The sequence below is a fragment of the Larus michahellis genome, chromosome 11 (genome assembly GCF_964199755.1).
Source record: "Larus michahellis chromosome 11, bLarMic1.1, whole genome shotgun sequence".
Taxonomy (NCBI): domain Eukaryota; kingdom Metazoa; phylum Chordata; class Aves; order Charadriiformes; family Laridae; genus Larus; species Larus michahellis.
Genome location: NC_133906.1, coordinates 1,660,563 through 1,675,244, shown reverse-complemented (window position 1 = coordinate 1,675,244; position 14,682 = coordinate 1,660,563). Strand labels below are relative to the sequence as shown.

Genomic DNA, 14,682 nt, shown 5'->3' with positions numbered 1-14,682 from the left:
CTAAGTCTTACAATAGTCTGTTCTTCCTTAAAGCTGAGCTGCCATATGCAAGTGATTATGTGCAACAAAAATATCAGAAAATTGAATCAAGGACTAAAGAAGGTTCAAGACTTTCCTGACTGTTTTTCATCTCAGTCTGTGGTTTCTTGATTTCCAAGTGCTTCCCAATATATTAAAAATCTAAATGTGAAAAACCTGCTGAAATTACTTGAAGATCAGAGCTTGCCTCTTGGAAATAACTAGGTATTTCTTTCTCAAGGTTTGAACAACCTAGCCAGAATAAGCAATCCATAGGAGCAGGCACTAGGCCAAGGAGGTGTGATTACAGGATAAGAAGGTATAACCTGAGGCAAAATCCCTCGGCCAGCTCTAGTAACCAAGGGACAAATGCAGAGAGGGAAGGGCAAATGACCTCTCTTGCCATTAATTGTCTAAGTGAGCCTAAGGAGATTAGCTGCACAATTAGGTATTTAATCAGTGCCACTCCCAGCCCAGGCAGCAGCCTATCTTGTGTCTGCTTCAGTATTATGTGCCTGAGATCTGACCTTTACATGGAGCTTGAATTCCCTTCGCAGTCCCTCAAATCCCACCCCGCTCTATGCAACAGCATAGCACACACACTCCAAGACAGCCTGTGAATCCACCAGCACAGGATTTGCTTGCCAGTGGCCAGGTTTTGGTAGCCAGTCTGGGACAAACCATGGCAATCAATAAATCTTAATTGCAATTTCAAAAGCTCCTTTTTTTAAAAGTCAAAAACCAAATCAGGGGAGGCAGGCACAAGGCAGAACCGGGCCACTAACAAATGCAAATGAAGCACTTGCTCGGTTCCTAGTAACAAACTCGATGAAAATATAAGCAATTTAATTTCATCATGTTCAAAGCACTACCACTGAACTCTGTTCTAGCTCCAGCCTCCTTGACAGCATTTGCTGTGGGATGAACTGCTGCCGTTAACTGTTTTGCTCTGGTCGCGTCTTGGTATCTGATCCCAGCACTGTGTGGGCTCTGCACAAGGTCCCACAGGCTGCGCCAGTTCTCCCCTGTATCTCTGAATCTGTCCTATCTACCTGTGCAAGTAGAAGCAGCACACTATTTTTCTCAGCATAAAAGCATGGAAACAATTTTTACAAGACCACAAAGGGTTTGCGGGTTTTGTTTTCTTCCTAATCAACCCATTTATTTTGCTAGCCGTGTATGCATGCTAAGAGGGAATGCTTTTAGGGATGGGTGACTGTAATTATACAAGACAAGAGCAGAGAAGCTGCACTCAGATTCATTCCCTCCACAGCCAGAGCCTTGATTTTCTGAGAATTAAATCCCCATAATGAAGGGATTGCCTTTGCGTGCCGCTATTACTGTTTTACGTCTCTCGTTACACCCCCTGAGTGCACACAAGTAATGACCGAATGAGTTCAGAGTTTAGCTCTCAAAGTAAATTCAGCATCTCTAGGTCACCGTTACATAAATAGTCAGAATGTGTGCTGGAAAAATATACACAGAATTGCAGTATTGCTGTCTGCTTTGTGCAGCCCCATGCTACCCTGGCACTCCCACCAAAGCAAGGATAAGGCAAAGAGATTGGGGGGTGCAAAACAGGGAAACAACGGCCAAGAGGAACGTGAAGCAGCCTCTGCCTCTTTAAAAGCAGGGCTTGTGAGCTGCTAAAGGTCTGACATGGGAGTGAAACATGAAGGCTGAAACAATAATCACACAGTGTTCAGGAAGCCCTAACCTAAGGGGCTCCCTATGTCTCAGCAGGCTGGAGAGGAGCAGGGAAGGATGCCCCAAGACGGGCTCACAGCTCTGTTATCCTTTTCTCACCCCTGCTGCAATGACAAAATTTTGGGCAACGTGGATGCTGATCCAGTCCTCAGCATTGCCATAGAGCTCTCTGTGATAAGAATAATTTTAATTTTTGTGCACCTTGGTTTTTTTCCTTTTTAAACCAGGATAATGATCATTCCCTTTCCCTTGTGTTCCCAGACTTTGTCTGCCCTACTCATGTAAGTGGCAAGTTCCTTAAGGCAAGGTTTGTCTTTTGCTATTTGTATGAGCTTTGTGTAGTGCCATCTGACCTGAGAGGCACTGCCACACTACAACATTAATAACAGACGCTGAAGCAATGCCTGGTTATAAAAATAAACACATGAAAAATACATTCATGACCCTTGTGTACAGCAAAGTGCTGCACACAGGCAGACATCCATTAGAGGAAGATGTAATATCACAGTGGTCTGTACTCCCTCAACCTCTTTTCTCCTTCCATCGCTTGCAATATAAATACATTCCAGATGAAAATTTCTTGTATTTGCTTAGAACCTTCCTTATTTTAAACACCTATTTCCCATCAGATAGTGAATTGTATATTGCAAGAGATAACAGGGTTGAAATCCCTCTGGGATCATTAATATAATAGGTTGTTTTAACATTTACTTGAGCGTATTTTCTTTTAAGAAAATCCAAAAAGAATAAAATTAAGACCACAGCAGTAGAGAAAAAAGGAAAAAAAAGAAAGAAAGAAAGAAAAAAACAAGCAGAAAACACACACAAAAAGGAGGCACAATAAGGAGAAAATAAAGCAGCTGTAAGCTCATGTGGAAACAATTTGATTACCATCAATTCCCTGAAGTACTGACCAGATAAACACTTGTTTAGCTTATAAGTTCTGACAAGATCATAACGCAAGGTAGTACAGCTGAGAGTGAGTGGTTTTCCTATTTATTTATTGAAACCTCTGAGAAAGTAATAGAGATGGGAATTAAAATCCATGTCTTCTGTGTAGCTACAGAATATTACCAGTAAGCATGCAAGGCAAACTCACTGGTATTGTTACCAAGATCAAAAAGAAGCACATGCCTAGAGCAATGGATAAGTGAAAAAGTTGTTTAGATTTCAAAATTGGACTTTATTTTATTCACAAAATAATTTCCTACCAGATGTCTAGGAATCAATCACATAATCTGGCAAATCTATATTTTTGTAAGAAGTGTCATCCCTGTCCCTGCCTTTTTGCTCAGTTACAGCACCGTTTGGGGTATGACTAATTCTTGATGGTATGTTAATGAGGGTGGGAAACCTGATAAACTAGATGGAGATTTTGGTGTTTGATTCAAAAGAGTTAACAAACTATTGGCCATTACAGACATAACAAAGTTAACCATAATCAAAATTAAATACTTTTCAAGAAATGTTACTTTCTTCTTAAAAGAAAGAGTAGAGTTAGTAACAGCTGTCAAATGAGAAATAATTTTTAGGAGCAACTGTAACTTCCATTTTGAGGAAGGAAAGAGATTATTATAGGAAAAGATTAATTAAGCAGACGAGGAATTCTTGTCATTAAACTTTCTCCTAGCACCTAAACATAGAAATTATAGCCAGCTAAACTGCTTGTGTAAAATCTCTTACTTTATCACTCCTTTAAATGACAAAGTCTTGAGGTGCAGCAAGTTTTGTCCACAGTTTGGGAACACCTGCTTCATACTACTCAGTGACAGAAAACCACTAGCCTTTTGCTCCTGCTACACTTACTTTATGCCAGACGTTAGAAATTTTGCAGGTTTCCTGTGTTATTACTATCTCAGCTGGAGCCATCAGTCTTACACGAACCTTCAATAAACCTGCCTTGGACCAATCACCCCATGTGGAGATCAGAAATTGGACATGGTCATCTCCACTTTGGCAAATTCAACAACTGGCTCCAGTCAGGGACAAACGCGTCTCTAATCTAAATGGAAGGGCTGCACATGCACAGGGACTTGACTAAATGACAAGATGCACAAATGCATTCTGCATTGCCTGGGGCTAATGAGAAAGGTTAATTCCTCTCACACATCTTTGGAGCAGGTGGAATCAAGAATTCTCCACAGTGTCTGAAGACATAAACTCTTTGAAGACTGTTCTCTTTCATACTCAAAATGAAAATGAACTCTTAGACAAATATTTCAAGACAAACAGACCACAGAACTTTGAAGTTTCCAGCATTAGCTTTTTTCAAATTCTGAATTTAGTTGTTTTCTTTCTTACACTGAGTCTTCAAGGACTAAGGTATCACACACTATTAAACCTCTCATCCATGTCATCTAATTTACTTCCTACACTCCACTAAAAAATAAAGGACCCCATGATAGAGATCACAAATGCTATTTCAGGTAAGTCATGGGTTTTCTACAGCTAAGAGGAAAATAACAAAATAACAGAAAGTAAATTTAACACTAGCCAAATCATGACTGCAGTTTCTGTATAATATAGTCTATCTTCCCCTCCTTTCCTTGTCCACTCAGATGAACAGAAATCTGAACGAACCCATTAATTTACCTACTCCTGGCTGCAAATACTGAAAGCCCAAACTGCTGGTTCAACTATCATTTGTATGCGGTGAAGCAAATGAGTTCCTGGTTAGAAGAGTAATCAGCTTTTAAAAAAACAATAATTAGTATGCCAAGCTGCATCTGTCATAAAAATATTTATTTTTGACATATTCTTTTGAAAAATCTTTCTGATTTCAAAATGCTTTTTTTCAGCCCAAGTAGCATCTGAAATTCTCAGCCCTCTCCCGCTTCCATCAGGCTGTCAGAAATGAGAAGCGTTTGTCACGGAAAATTCTTAGTTCGGTGCAAGATATTGAAAACGTGATGTGTGGCCAAGCCAGTGATCTAGATTTCAGCATTCCTGCAACAACACCACCAAGGGGAGACACAGTGGACAGATGAGCAGGAAGAGACCAGAGTGGTTAGATGATAGAAATAAACAAGTTTTGAAGAGAAAAAGGGAAGAGAGAGGCGCATACTTGTCAAACCAGATCGGTAACAGAAAAGAGGTCAAAATGGAGGAAACAGAAGTTGAAAGCCAAGAGCAGGAACTATACAGGGAGTATCCTGGGAATGAAGTGTACTGGGAGAAGGGGCAAAACTGAGGACTGTGCATCACGTTGAAGGTTTCAGCAACTAGGTGGCATTAACTTGAGAATTCAGTGACCAAGGTCAAAACATGAGATAAAAGAAAGGGATTTAGCCTTACATGGTCCTTGCAGATTATTTCTATTTCAGTATAGCATCACTGCGCTGCATCTGCATGAGAAAGCTGGCACCATTTCCTTCTCTGGACTTTACTGAGCTGGTAGAGATACTGCAGCTTTAAATAATGATTTTAGTGTGCTTTATGGGGATGATTTTTTCCATTATTACTAGAGGCTGTGAACCAAATCTCTATGATACTTTACTATGTAGGCTTAGGAACTAGTTAAACTGCTTATGACCTTCAGTTTGTGGATTTATTAAATTACTGATTTGAAGACTAATTTTCATGAGAGACATGAATAACGTGGCTGCTCTGCATTTTCCCTATTTTCTCCTTTAAAAATATTACACATATCATCACAGTGTTTCTTAGACCACTTCAGGTGTGGTTCTTAGGGCTGGTATTTTGATATGTAGGTATTTCTTGTTTTGAAAGCTGGAATTATGAAATTCCATAAAAAATTGGTTATTAATTAAAATAAATATAGGGGATACATATGTACACAGCTGCATTTTCTAGCTCCTTCCATTTTAAACAGCTGCAGCATTCTGCAGCAAACCAAGATCCCAGTTTTGTATTCTGGGTTGCTAATTAGTTACTCTTTTATAGCTTTAGTCAATGAACTGCTAAAGCTAAGCCAGACCAGTGCTCTCTGCTGTTATTTGGAAATTAACCTTTAACAGTCTCAAAGAAGCAGCACTTTCAGGACCTGAACATTTTTTGCAGTGACTGCTTGACAAGTCTTAATTAGAACCCTTTTCTCCAGATAAGGAAGGTCATTTGAAGAAGGTGAAGAGAAACTCACTGACATTTAAGAAGAAATTGTTCTCCATTTACAACCACGGGGTAAAGCTACAACATATGACAAATATAATATCTGAGGGCTGATAACTGTCGGAGTTATTTTCTTAGGCCCTTTCTCTTTAAACTGAATTTTTAGAAAAATACTTCAGAGGCCAAGACAGTACTGTGCTCTCCTGTGAGCTTTTAAATGGAGTGTTATGCCTGCTGAATTTCAAGAACAGTGTCTGTCGCAACTGTGAAAGAGTTAACCTGAAAAAAAAATTATCATTCATTCTTTCTCTGCTGATGGTAAATGGACTCAAAGATGCAGAGAGATCAAATGATTTTTCCATGAAAAGAACAACAAACTGCAGTGTGGCTTTCTGTCCCCCTCGTCACAATCTATTACCCAGTCTCGGCGTGCCAATCTTCTTTACAGTGACCCATGCTCAGTAGCCACTTAAGGGTCTACACTGTGCCATTCCCAATGATACCTGCCTCCTGTAGACCTTCTAGCCAACTTCTCCAATTGTTTCCCTCTACCAGATCATCTTTGCTCACCTCCCTATTCCAAGATTTTTGCCAGTGTCCTCCCTCATGTCCTTAGATTTCTCTGCTCGCATCTCTCCTGCTTTCACTAATGCCCCACCTCTCATGTGGGTCCTTCTCATACTGTTCCATTGGAAGAAAGTGTCTCTTTCTGACAGAATGTTCTTATTCAAGTAGGATTTACTTGCTTGACATACAAAACAGAATAGTGAAACATAGAACTGTGTATACCACAATTTACACTAGATAATTACAATAATTTCTTCTCCTATCAAGGTATTCTTGGATATTTTTATTAAAATCCATGCAAGCATTCCCCTTCCCTTTCTTCACAGCTTTCCCACAGTCATTCCATTCACAACACTCTACCCTAAACCAGCAGTACAAAACTTACTAGGAAGACTGACTTTACCTTTCAGAAAATTTTGCTTCTTTGCCATATTTATAGTTACTTCTCATTTAATTTTCAGTATTCATCACTGTTTCTACAGCCCACGCCCCATTGATGGACCTCTTCATTCCAGCAAGAACCATCCTATGAGAGCAACATAAATCTATTTCACAGCAACTGTAATTCCCAGCATAAAACCTAAGAGTCTCTATAGTCTGAGACAGTATGTGGGCATGGAATATCCCTGGCTAGCATGGCATGTGTAAAAAGGTCACGGTTAGGCAGGAGGTAAGGAGCAGCAGGAAAAACTGAATAAAAGAGGAAAGCTGCAATAGATACAAACTTCAAAGAACAAACATTGAAAAAGTCAGACTTGAGGTGATGGAAAACAAGGAGCTAGATATATCTTTGTAAAAAGATTTTATATAGATACAAACGTATACACACACACAGATATAGCACATATATAGATACGTGACCTACAGTTGAGACCTAGAGTGGATCTCTAGATTTCTTGGTTATAGTACTCCCCTACCTTTTCAAGTAGCTATGAAACCCACAGCTAACCTGTCTCTCCTGCTTATTTCTCTTAAGGTGTAGCAGCCAATATTACTACGGCTGTTTACTTGGCCAGTTCAAGGACATATGTACCATTACTGCCCATGCTGAGGTCAGTAGATTGTCACACAATATAACTGTTTTTTTCGTAAGTGTGCTTTAAAAAACAATGCTACCACTCTTCCCCAGTGGATTACCTGGGAAAAGGAAACAAAAATGACAGATATATTTAGAAGTATGTTACCACTGCAAAATTAGAAGCATAACATTAGCATATTTTAGGATTATATTTGCCTATGCGACCTTAATTCAGTCCCTCGTGCGTATTTGTAAGGCTAGACACTGAAATCCTAGCTTCCTTGAAGTCAGAGGGCTATTTGCCATGGACTTCAGAGATGCCGGTATTTCACCCACATTCTTCACCTACATGCTTCCAAATTCCAGATGTAGATCTTTCCATTTGGTCCCTTCCTCTTTGCTTACAGAGTTGTCTGAATGCAAGTATTTTTTTCCCCTCTATATATGGAGTGTGTGGCCCAGTGCCTTATTTACTGCACACGTATAAAGCCTACATTGAATAGAGGATTTAAAAATCCTCATGAGTGTTTTTCATCACAAAACCTTATCATTCTCCTGAGTCTTATATGTGCTATGAATTCATCTTTAGACTGTTTTGTGAAGCACTTATATTACCAGTTCTGTTTTGTAGACTGGAACCTGGAGCACAGAGAAGTACATACAGATTTGTCTAATGCCCACTAATTCTAAGTTCTGAACTATGCATAAGTCTGATTTATGCAGAATCCTCAGTGTTGTATGTTTAGAGGAAAGTATCTATTCATCTTAGTTTCTACTACGAGATCCCACCATTTCTGCAAATCAAGCTCCATCTATTCCAAATCAGGCATCCAGGAGACAAACTTCACCTTTAGGAAGTCTGATATAATTACCAAATCTGTCAAAGGACATAGAGCAAAAACCAGAAATCTGCCTGCATTTCCTGGACTCACTATATAGCACGTGGGGGACAAATGAGATGCCCCAGAGAGCTAAACACAATGCTATCCTCTACCCATAAGGAGTTTGAGCCTTCTCGTCCCACCTCACTTGGAAGTACCCTGACTACAAACCTACAAAGTATTTGACTGGTGCATAAGAAAATACAGAGAAAATTGAAAAATGACAGATCGACATTCACTGTCCCTTGAATGGGTGAAATATGCAATAAAGTCAATAGGAGTGCTATCAGTCAAATGAGGACCAGGTTTAGCTTGGGCAACAAATATTTGCTGAAACATCACGTGATATTTGAGTACAGCTATGCATTAGGAATTAAGGATTTACTGATTTAACACTTGACTTGTTCATCCTTCTTAAAGTGTTCCTATGACATCATCTTTGAATGCTCTCATTGATTAACTCTCTGAATCTGTCTCTGTGAGGCATCTTACCCATGGCTTTCGTGGATTGTTAAATAAAAAGAATGTTTTAGTGACAAACTGACTGGGATTAATCAATTGACTAAAACAACTGCATGAAGAATGTGTGCACAGAACAGGCTTTGAAGTGATTTCTAGTAATCAGAAGTTAAAACCTGCAGCTGTCACAGTATGCTGATGATAACAGAGATACCAAATAGCTTATCTAGGAGTTTATCTGGAACCAGGTGCACTCCATTCATATGCAAATGATATGTCAGGAGCAAATCCAGGTGTTGACTCAACTGACTGCAATTGACCATAATGAGTTGAATCTCTTCTGAAAAGCATCACCTGTGTATGTTAACCTGATACAAAATATTACAGGTCTTGAACTTAAGCCATAAAAAGAAAGAAGCATTGAAAGAGATATTTGTGGGAAACTGCAGATAGGATTCTAAAACAGTGGTAGTAAATTCCTGAAAGTGTGATGCATGATGATGTACTTAAACTATGAGAATAAACACAATCATTAAGCCTGAGATCTCCCTATGAATTGTCTGCTATTAAGGACTTGAAATATCTGTAGCTTTTGCTTACAAATAGAGGAGAACAATATTACCTGAAATTCACTAAAAAAAAAAAATAGGGGCTAATTAATGTTATGTCAGGGTCACTAATCCCTCGGGAGTGGACAAAGAAAAAACAAATGCGTCTTCACTGTGCAGGAAAAAATATTAATTTATGAGTAACCTTATTCACAAAAATTGGATTTAAAGGTAGCTGTAACTAGCATGGATATTCTGTAATGCAATTTTAATTAGTCTTATCTTCCTGTATGGCAGAAAATTTTCCTGTTACTGAAGGTATTTCTTACAACCTGTTTGAATACATTACTTAGAAATAAAAACCACAGGAAAACAATGATCTACAATGCTCAGTCTAAGGGCCAGAGTGTTAGTCTTGGCACCTGGACTGTCACATCTCCAGCTGCCCAGCTCCACAGGGCCTCCTGCCAGCTTCTCCTCTCACTATGCCTTACAGTTTTCTCCACCCTACATAGCCACCAACATGCAGAGCAGCACGTGTGACAGGGATGCATTCATTGCACAAGTGCCTCATTGCATGCTCATGGAGGGAAAGGGCACTAAGAGCCAAGGGTTACTGCCATTCTTAAACAAAGTGACGTTCAGGTTCCCAAAGTGATTCTAAAATTATAAGACCCAAAAAGAATAGCAGGGAGAAGTCCAGATAGTGGAACAGGGCTCTGGGACACAAATGCCAAAGGACCTCCTCAGAAGACAGCACTATCCTACTTTTGATTTTACTTTCATGGACTTAGAAATCTGCATTACCAGCAAGCAAACATCTGGGTGAATATTTGCATCCATACTGAACTTGGTATAAGGTAATACACTAAGCTCTCTGTCAAGGATGATTAGTGCAGCTGAAAGCCTGAGGGAACACCTTGCAAAGGTTAGAGTGTACTTGTGGTGACATTTTCAAATGCAAACTCAATAGTTATGCACCCTTCAAAGCTGTGTCTTCCTGCAAAGCCTGCAACAGAAGGAGGAGCACACGAAAATCAGGTAATTATAGCCTAGGGGCCAATTATATATTATATTAATTTCCAAATCTGTTTCTGCAAACAACCCTTCTGCAACACCAATGCAGGTTTTGCTGGGGACCATTAATTCATGGATATGTTGTAACTCTAATTGCAAATCCTGAAGTTGCTCCTCAACCCTTTATCCAGGTAAAACAGCCATTTAAGCCAAGGGAAGGTTTTGCACCAGAAAGTATTAAATAAAGCAGCTCTCACATCTTTTCTGCTGCAGACCCCACTTCTCAGCCTTTGACTTGCCTCTGTGACACGAGCATCACTCCTCATTTGAATTTCTGGAGGACTCACAACACTCACAGGGCTGTTATACAGGGCTCACAACCCTACACAGGGCTGTCCACCAAGTGGACAGTTTAGTTGGTACACGACTGAAACACTGAGAGCAGGTGCTCCCCGACATCTCCATATTATTCCTGCTCCAACATAAAAAGTGAGAATATTTTATTGCCTGCACTTCAAAGACACAGGTGATTTTCTTTTCTTAACTCAATGAGGACCTTTTGCCAAATTCTTATTGACTGCTGTGAAGTCATCAGTCAGTAACTGGGTAAATGAAGCTACTTTCTAAAATGTATTTTTGGTCATTTATTTTCACAAGCAAATAATAGTTTAGTTTCCATCATCACGTACTAGTGAATGAAAATAGCTAGCAAAATAATAGGTCTGATTTCACCACAGAAAATGAGAAGAGACATTCAGAGAGACTTACTGGGTTTGTAAAAATAACAAAGGGAGAACTGATAAGCTCCTACCCCAGTTTTACTATTCTTTTGAAATGGAGGGCAAATCACATCTAGACCCAAGCATGGGCATTTTGAATCTGAGTACGCACATCAGGACTGAAGATCTTTCGTTACATAAACCAAGAACCTCAAAGGCAGGGCAAGAGCTGGGATCCAGGACTCTCAATCTCCAGTGCTCACCTGAGACTAAGTAAAGAAAAAGATGCATTTCATGCTTCATTATTCAACTCTATTTAGATTCCATAGATTAATTTACAAGAGCTTCACTCAGAGACACAAAACAGAAGAAAAACTAAGAAGGAAGCAATAAGAGGTCTACTTCAGTTAACATTAGCTCCTCACATACATTCTGGATTTTCACATGCTTACCTGTAGTAGCACTGGAGACTGTTGGCCACTGCTGATCAGGCCCTCCTGGTCCTCCACGTAGGACTCCTGCCTCCTCCATATGCACAGCACTGAACAAGCAAATATCATATTTAGATTATACAGTTCCCCTCTGTCCTGGGCTTTATAACTTTTCCCTTTCTTGCTATTCTTCAAAAGTCAGAACGGTTTGTTGCTGTGCAACTACTACTATAGTATTGCAAGATGCTAACAAAGTCTGTTGGAGTACTGGAGAACCAGTTACTTTGACTTGCCAAAATTTTCTTTGATTATTTACTAAGACACAGCTGTGGCATAATTTATAAAACAAACATACCTGCAGAACACTGCTTTCATTGACTGGAAGTCACCAACAAGGAAGTTAAACACCTTCTTTGGTGTTATGATGTATTAGCATTAAAGGAAATAATAAGTTGGTGGAAATAGTTCTGAGCTTCTGTTATGCTACTTCAGCAGATCCCACTTTCCTGGATTACTGCATGCTTCTTGTGAGCAATTCAGAAAGCGAAATACATTTTTCTCAAATGCAGAAACTAACACAGCAAATTTTATGGTGTTACATCGTGAGCATTTGGCCTTGAAAACACCAATTTAGGTATTAGCCATTACCTTATAAGGAAGGAAAAGAAAATATCTGTGACTGAAAGAAAAAATCCTGCTTCAAGATGCTGCGCCCCAGGCTGTTTATTCATTTTGCAGTAAGCAGTCAGGGATTTAAAAAAAGAAACCCAAAAAAAAAAAAACCAAAAACCAACCAACCCACAAAACAAACCAGCAGGAACATAAAAGAAAGAAATCAGTTTGCCTAACAAACCACAGAATCAAGCTCGCTCTTTCTTCCTTTCCTTCTGGTACCTGAGGTTCAGGTTCCTTTTTACACAGCAGCCTAAAGTGCTGCTGGAGGGGTACACTGTGCCCTCACCCACGTGAAACACAGTTTCAGGGATGGACAGTCTGAATATCAGTTTTGGGCTTCAACCTTATGAAGACTTCAGCCCTATGGATAATGGATAAAAGGTGATGTTTACAGTCCCATGGCACCAACATTTTGGGGAAAAGCATGCGATATTACACTTTGTAGTGCGGCTAGGAACCACTGCAGCCTTATAATTGCATCTGAACCTGTAGGGTAGTCTTATTAATCATGTCAGATTACACCTGAATATATAATCAGTTTTCCAATCTGCTCAGGAAGGGAGAGCAAAGATATTTTATTTAGGCTCTACAAAACCAACTTTATTATAATTCTTTTTTTCCAGGTGTACTGAGTAGCAAATTATAGCAAAGACTGCTTGCAATGTTAGGCAGAGGACTTTCAAAGATGTCTAAAGAGATTTGGACACAGCCTCACTTTTTCTTCTCTGAAAATCCATCTCATATCTTCAAAATGTCCTTTAAACTGTGTTAATGATCTTGATTGCACCACATGGTTAATAAGCCGACTGCAGGAGCAGCATACTTTTATAGTAATGAGAGACAACAAGACAGAAAACGCATTGATGCTGCAGACAATCTATTGAAACATATCAGCATAGATGATTACAGGGAGCTTTAAAGTAAACAAAAATGGTATAATCACAGTTAAATAATTCAATAATTGGAGCAATTATGCCTTGACAGTCAATATATAAAAAGGCAAGAGGTAAACACAAAAAAAGCACAGATCTATGCTAGTATAATAAGAGCATAAGATGCAGTCAGACTGAATCTGTAACACTTGGAGATTGGAAGTGACAGCAGCAGAACTCAGGTGCTTTCCATCCCAGCGTACAGATATCATCAGTCTAGGGCATCAGAGGAGCCACAGAGCTTTGTCCTTTCCACAGAGGACAAAGACAGAATTCCCCTTCGTGTGGGGAAACACTGTACATACCTTTGCATTCCTGCCCTCAGGGATGCAGAGTAGCGCCAGTCAGGATTGGGGTGTTTTGGCTGTAGAAACAAAAGCCCAGGACAACATTGTTAATGCATGTTAAACGTGCTGAAAAGCATATGCATCTAGCTAATTTTGTCAGAAGAGTCTATATGGAGCTACTCAATTTTTGTGAGCATTCAGAACTGCCAAATCCTTCTACAAATCTAAAGTTCCCAATGGACATACGTGGAGTGTCTCTGTAATAAAGAAACTTGTTTGCATGCCAAGGCCTTTGGCTTTTCCTCTGCTGGGGATTTTCCCAGCAGGGGAACAGCTGGACTGAGTTGGGGGGGAAGTCCCTTTGCTCCCTTTTGCAATAGGAGAGGTGCAGAGATGATCTCTGTGGAACGACATCAAATGCTGGAAACTGGTGGACAGTTATTTTGTATACATTCATCAATGTTCTGGGCATAGGAAATAAAAACATCATAAATCCATAAAACACATTGTTTGTTTACCTGATAAGCTGAAGAAACTCGAGCTCCTGCATTGAATAGCATCTGCCCAAGGATGTATAAAATACAGCCCCCTGTGAAGGGGATATGCGGGGTAGTCTGTCTGCTGTGAGGTTTCTGCTGGCTTTTAGTGTACTGCAGAGGACCGCACTAGATTGTATCAGATTTGCAGACTGCAGCAAGTCTTCTATCAAAGGCAGACGTGCTCTTTCATAATACCAAGAACAACTTCTCCATATTCATGGGAGGGCATAAAGGGTGGAAGGGGAAAATAGCCAGCAATACCCTTTGGCCAACAAACCTCAGTATATGCTGACCTGAATGAATGGCTTGCTAAATAAAGAGATAATGAAGAAATCCTGTTGATCAAAAATTGCTCCAGAAAATCTCTTTTGCAATGTCAGGGGACCATCACACAATAATTTTCAACTGCAGCAGTGCATGCAAGCTCAGGTCCTTTAAAATTAAGCCCTAAGCACATAACAAAGTTATTCTCAGGATTCTCAAGACATTATTCTGTAGGTGATACCACAGCCAGTGCTTAACTTCAGGGACTTGAATTCAAAGAGAGAACTTATGTCCAGAAACATAATGGACTACACTCATTCCTGGTGTGTCTTGTACAGTGCCAAACACGCAAATAATATATGACTGTAATGGTTTAATTCTCTTCAAGCTATTGGAGGCAGATCAGAAGTGAATATGGTTCCATTACTTGAAAGAGAAAAAGAAAGTGTTGAATGCTCTGAATTATTTAACGCCAACTCTTTCCTCTTGAGGTCTGGGGTATGCTTTTCTCTGGATCAATAGGTTTTATTCAAATAAAAATGGAGCAATTAC

General features: G+C 39.7%; 1 protein-coding gene across 20 annotated transcripts in view; it reads right to left on the bottom strand.

The window, feature by feature from the left end:
* Nucleotides 1-14,682, bottom strand: part of LOC141749921 (protocadherin alpha-C2-like) — a 175,749-nt gene that overhangs the window by 25,985 nt on the left and 135,082 nt on the right. For all 20 annotated transcript variants that reach the window (XM_074604224.1, XM_074604211.1, XM_074604215.1 and 17 more), the window contains exons 2-3: nucleotides 13,346-13,404; nucleotides 11,455-11,543 (exon numbers count right to left, since the gene is read on the bottom strand). In XM_074604224.1, the coding sequence (XP_074460325.1) occupies nucleotides 11,455-11,543; nucleotides 13,346-13,404 (148 nt within the window). The remainder of the gene's footprint in view (nucleotides 1-11,454; nucleotides 11,544-13,345; nucleotides 13,405-14,682) is intronic.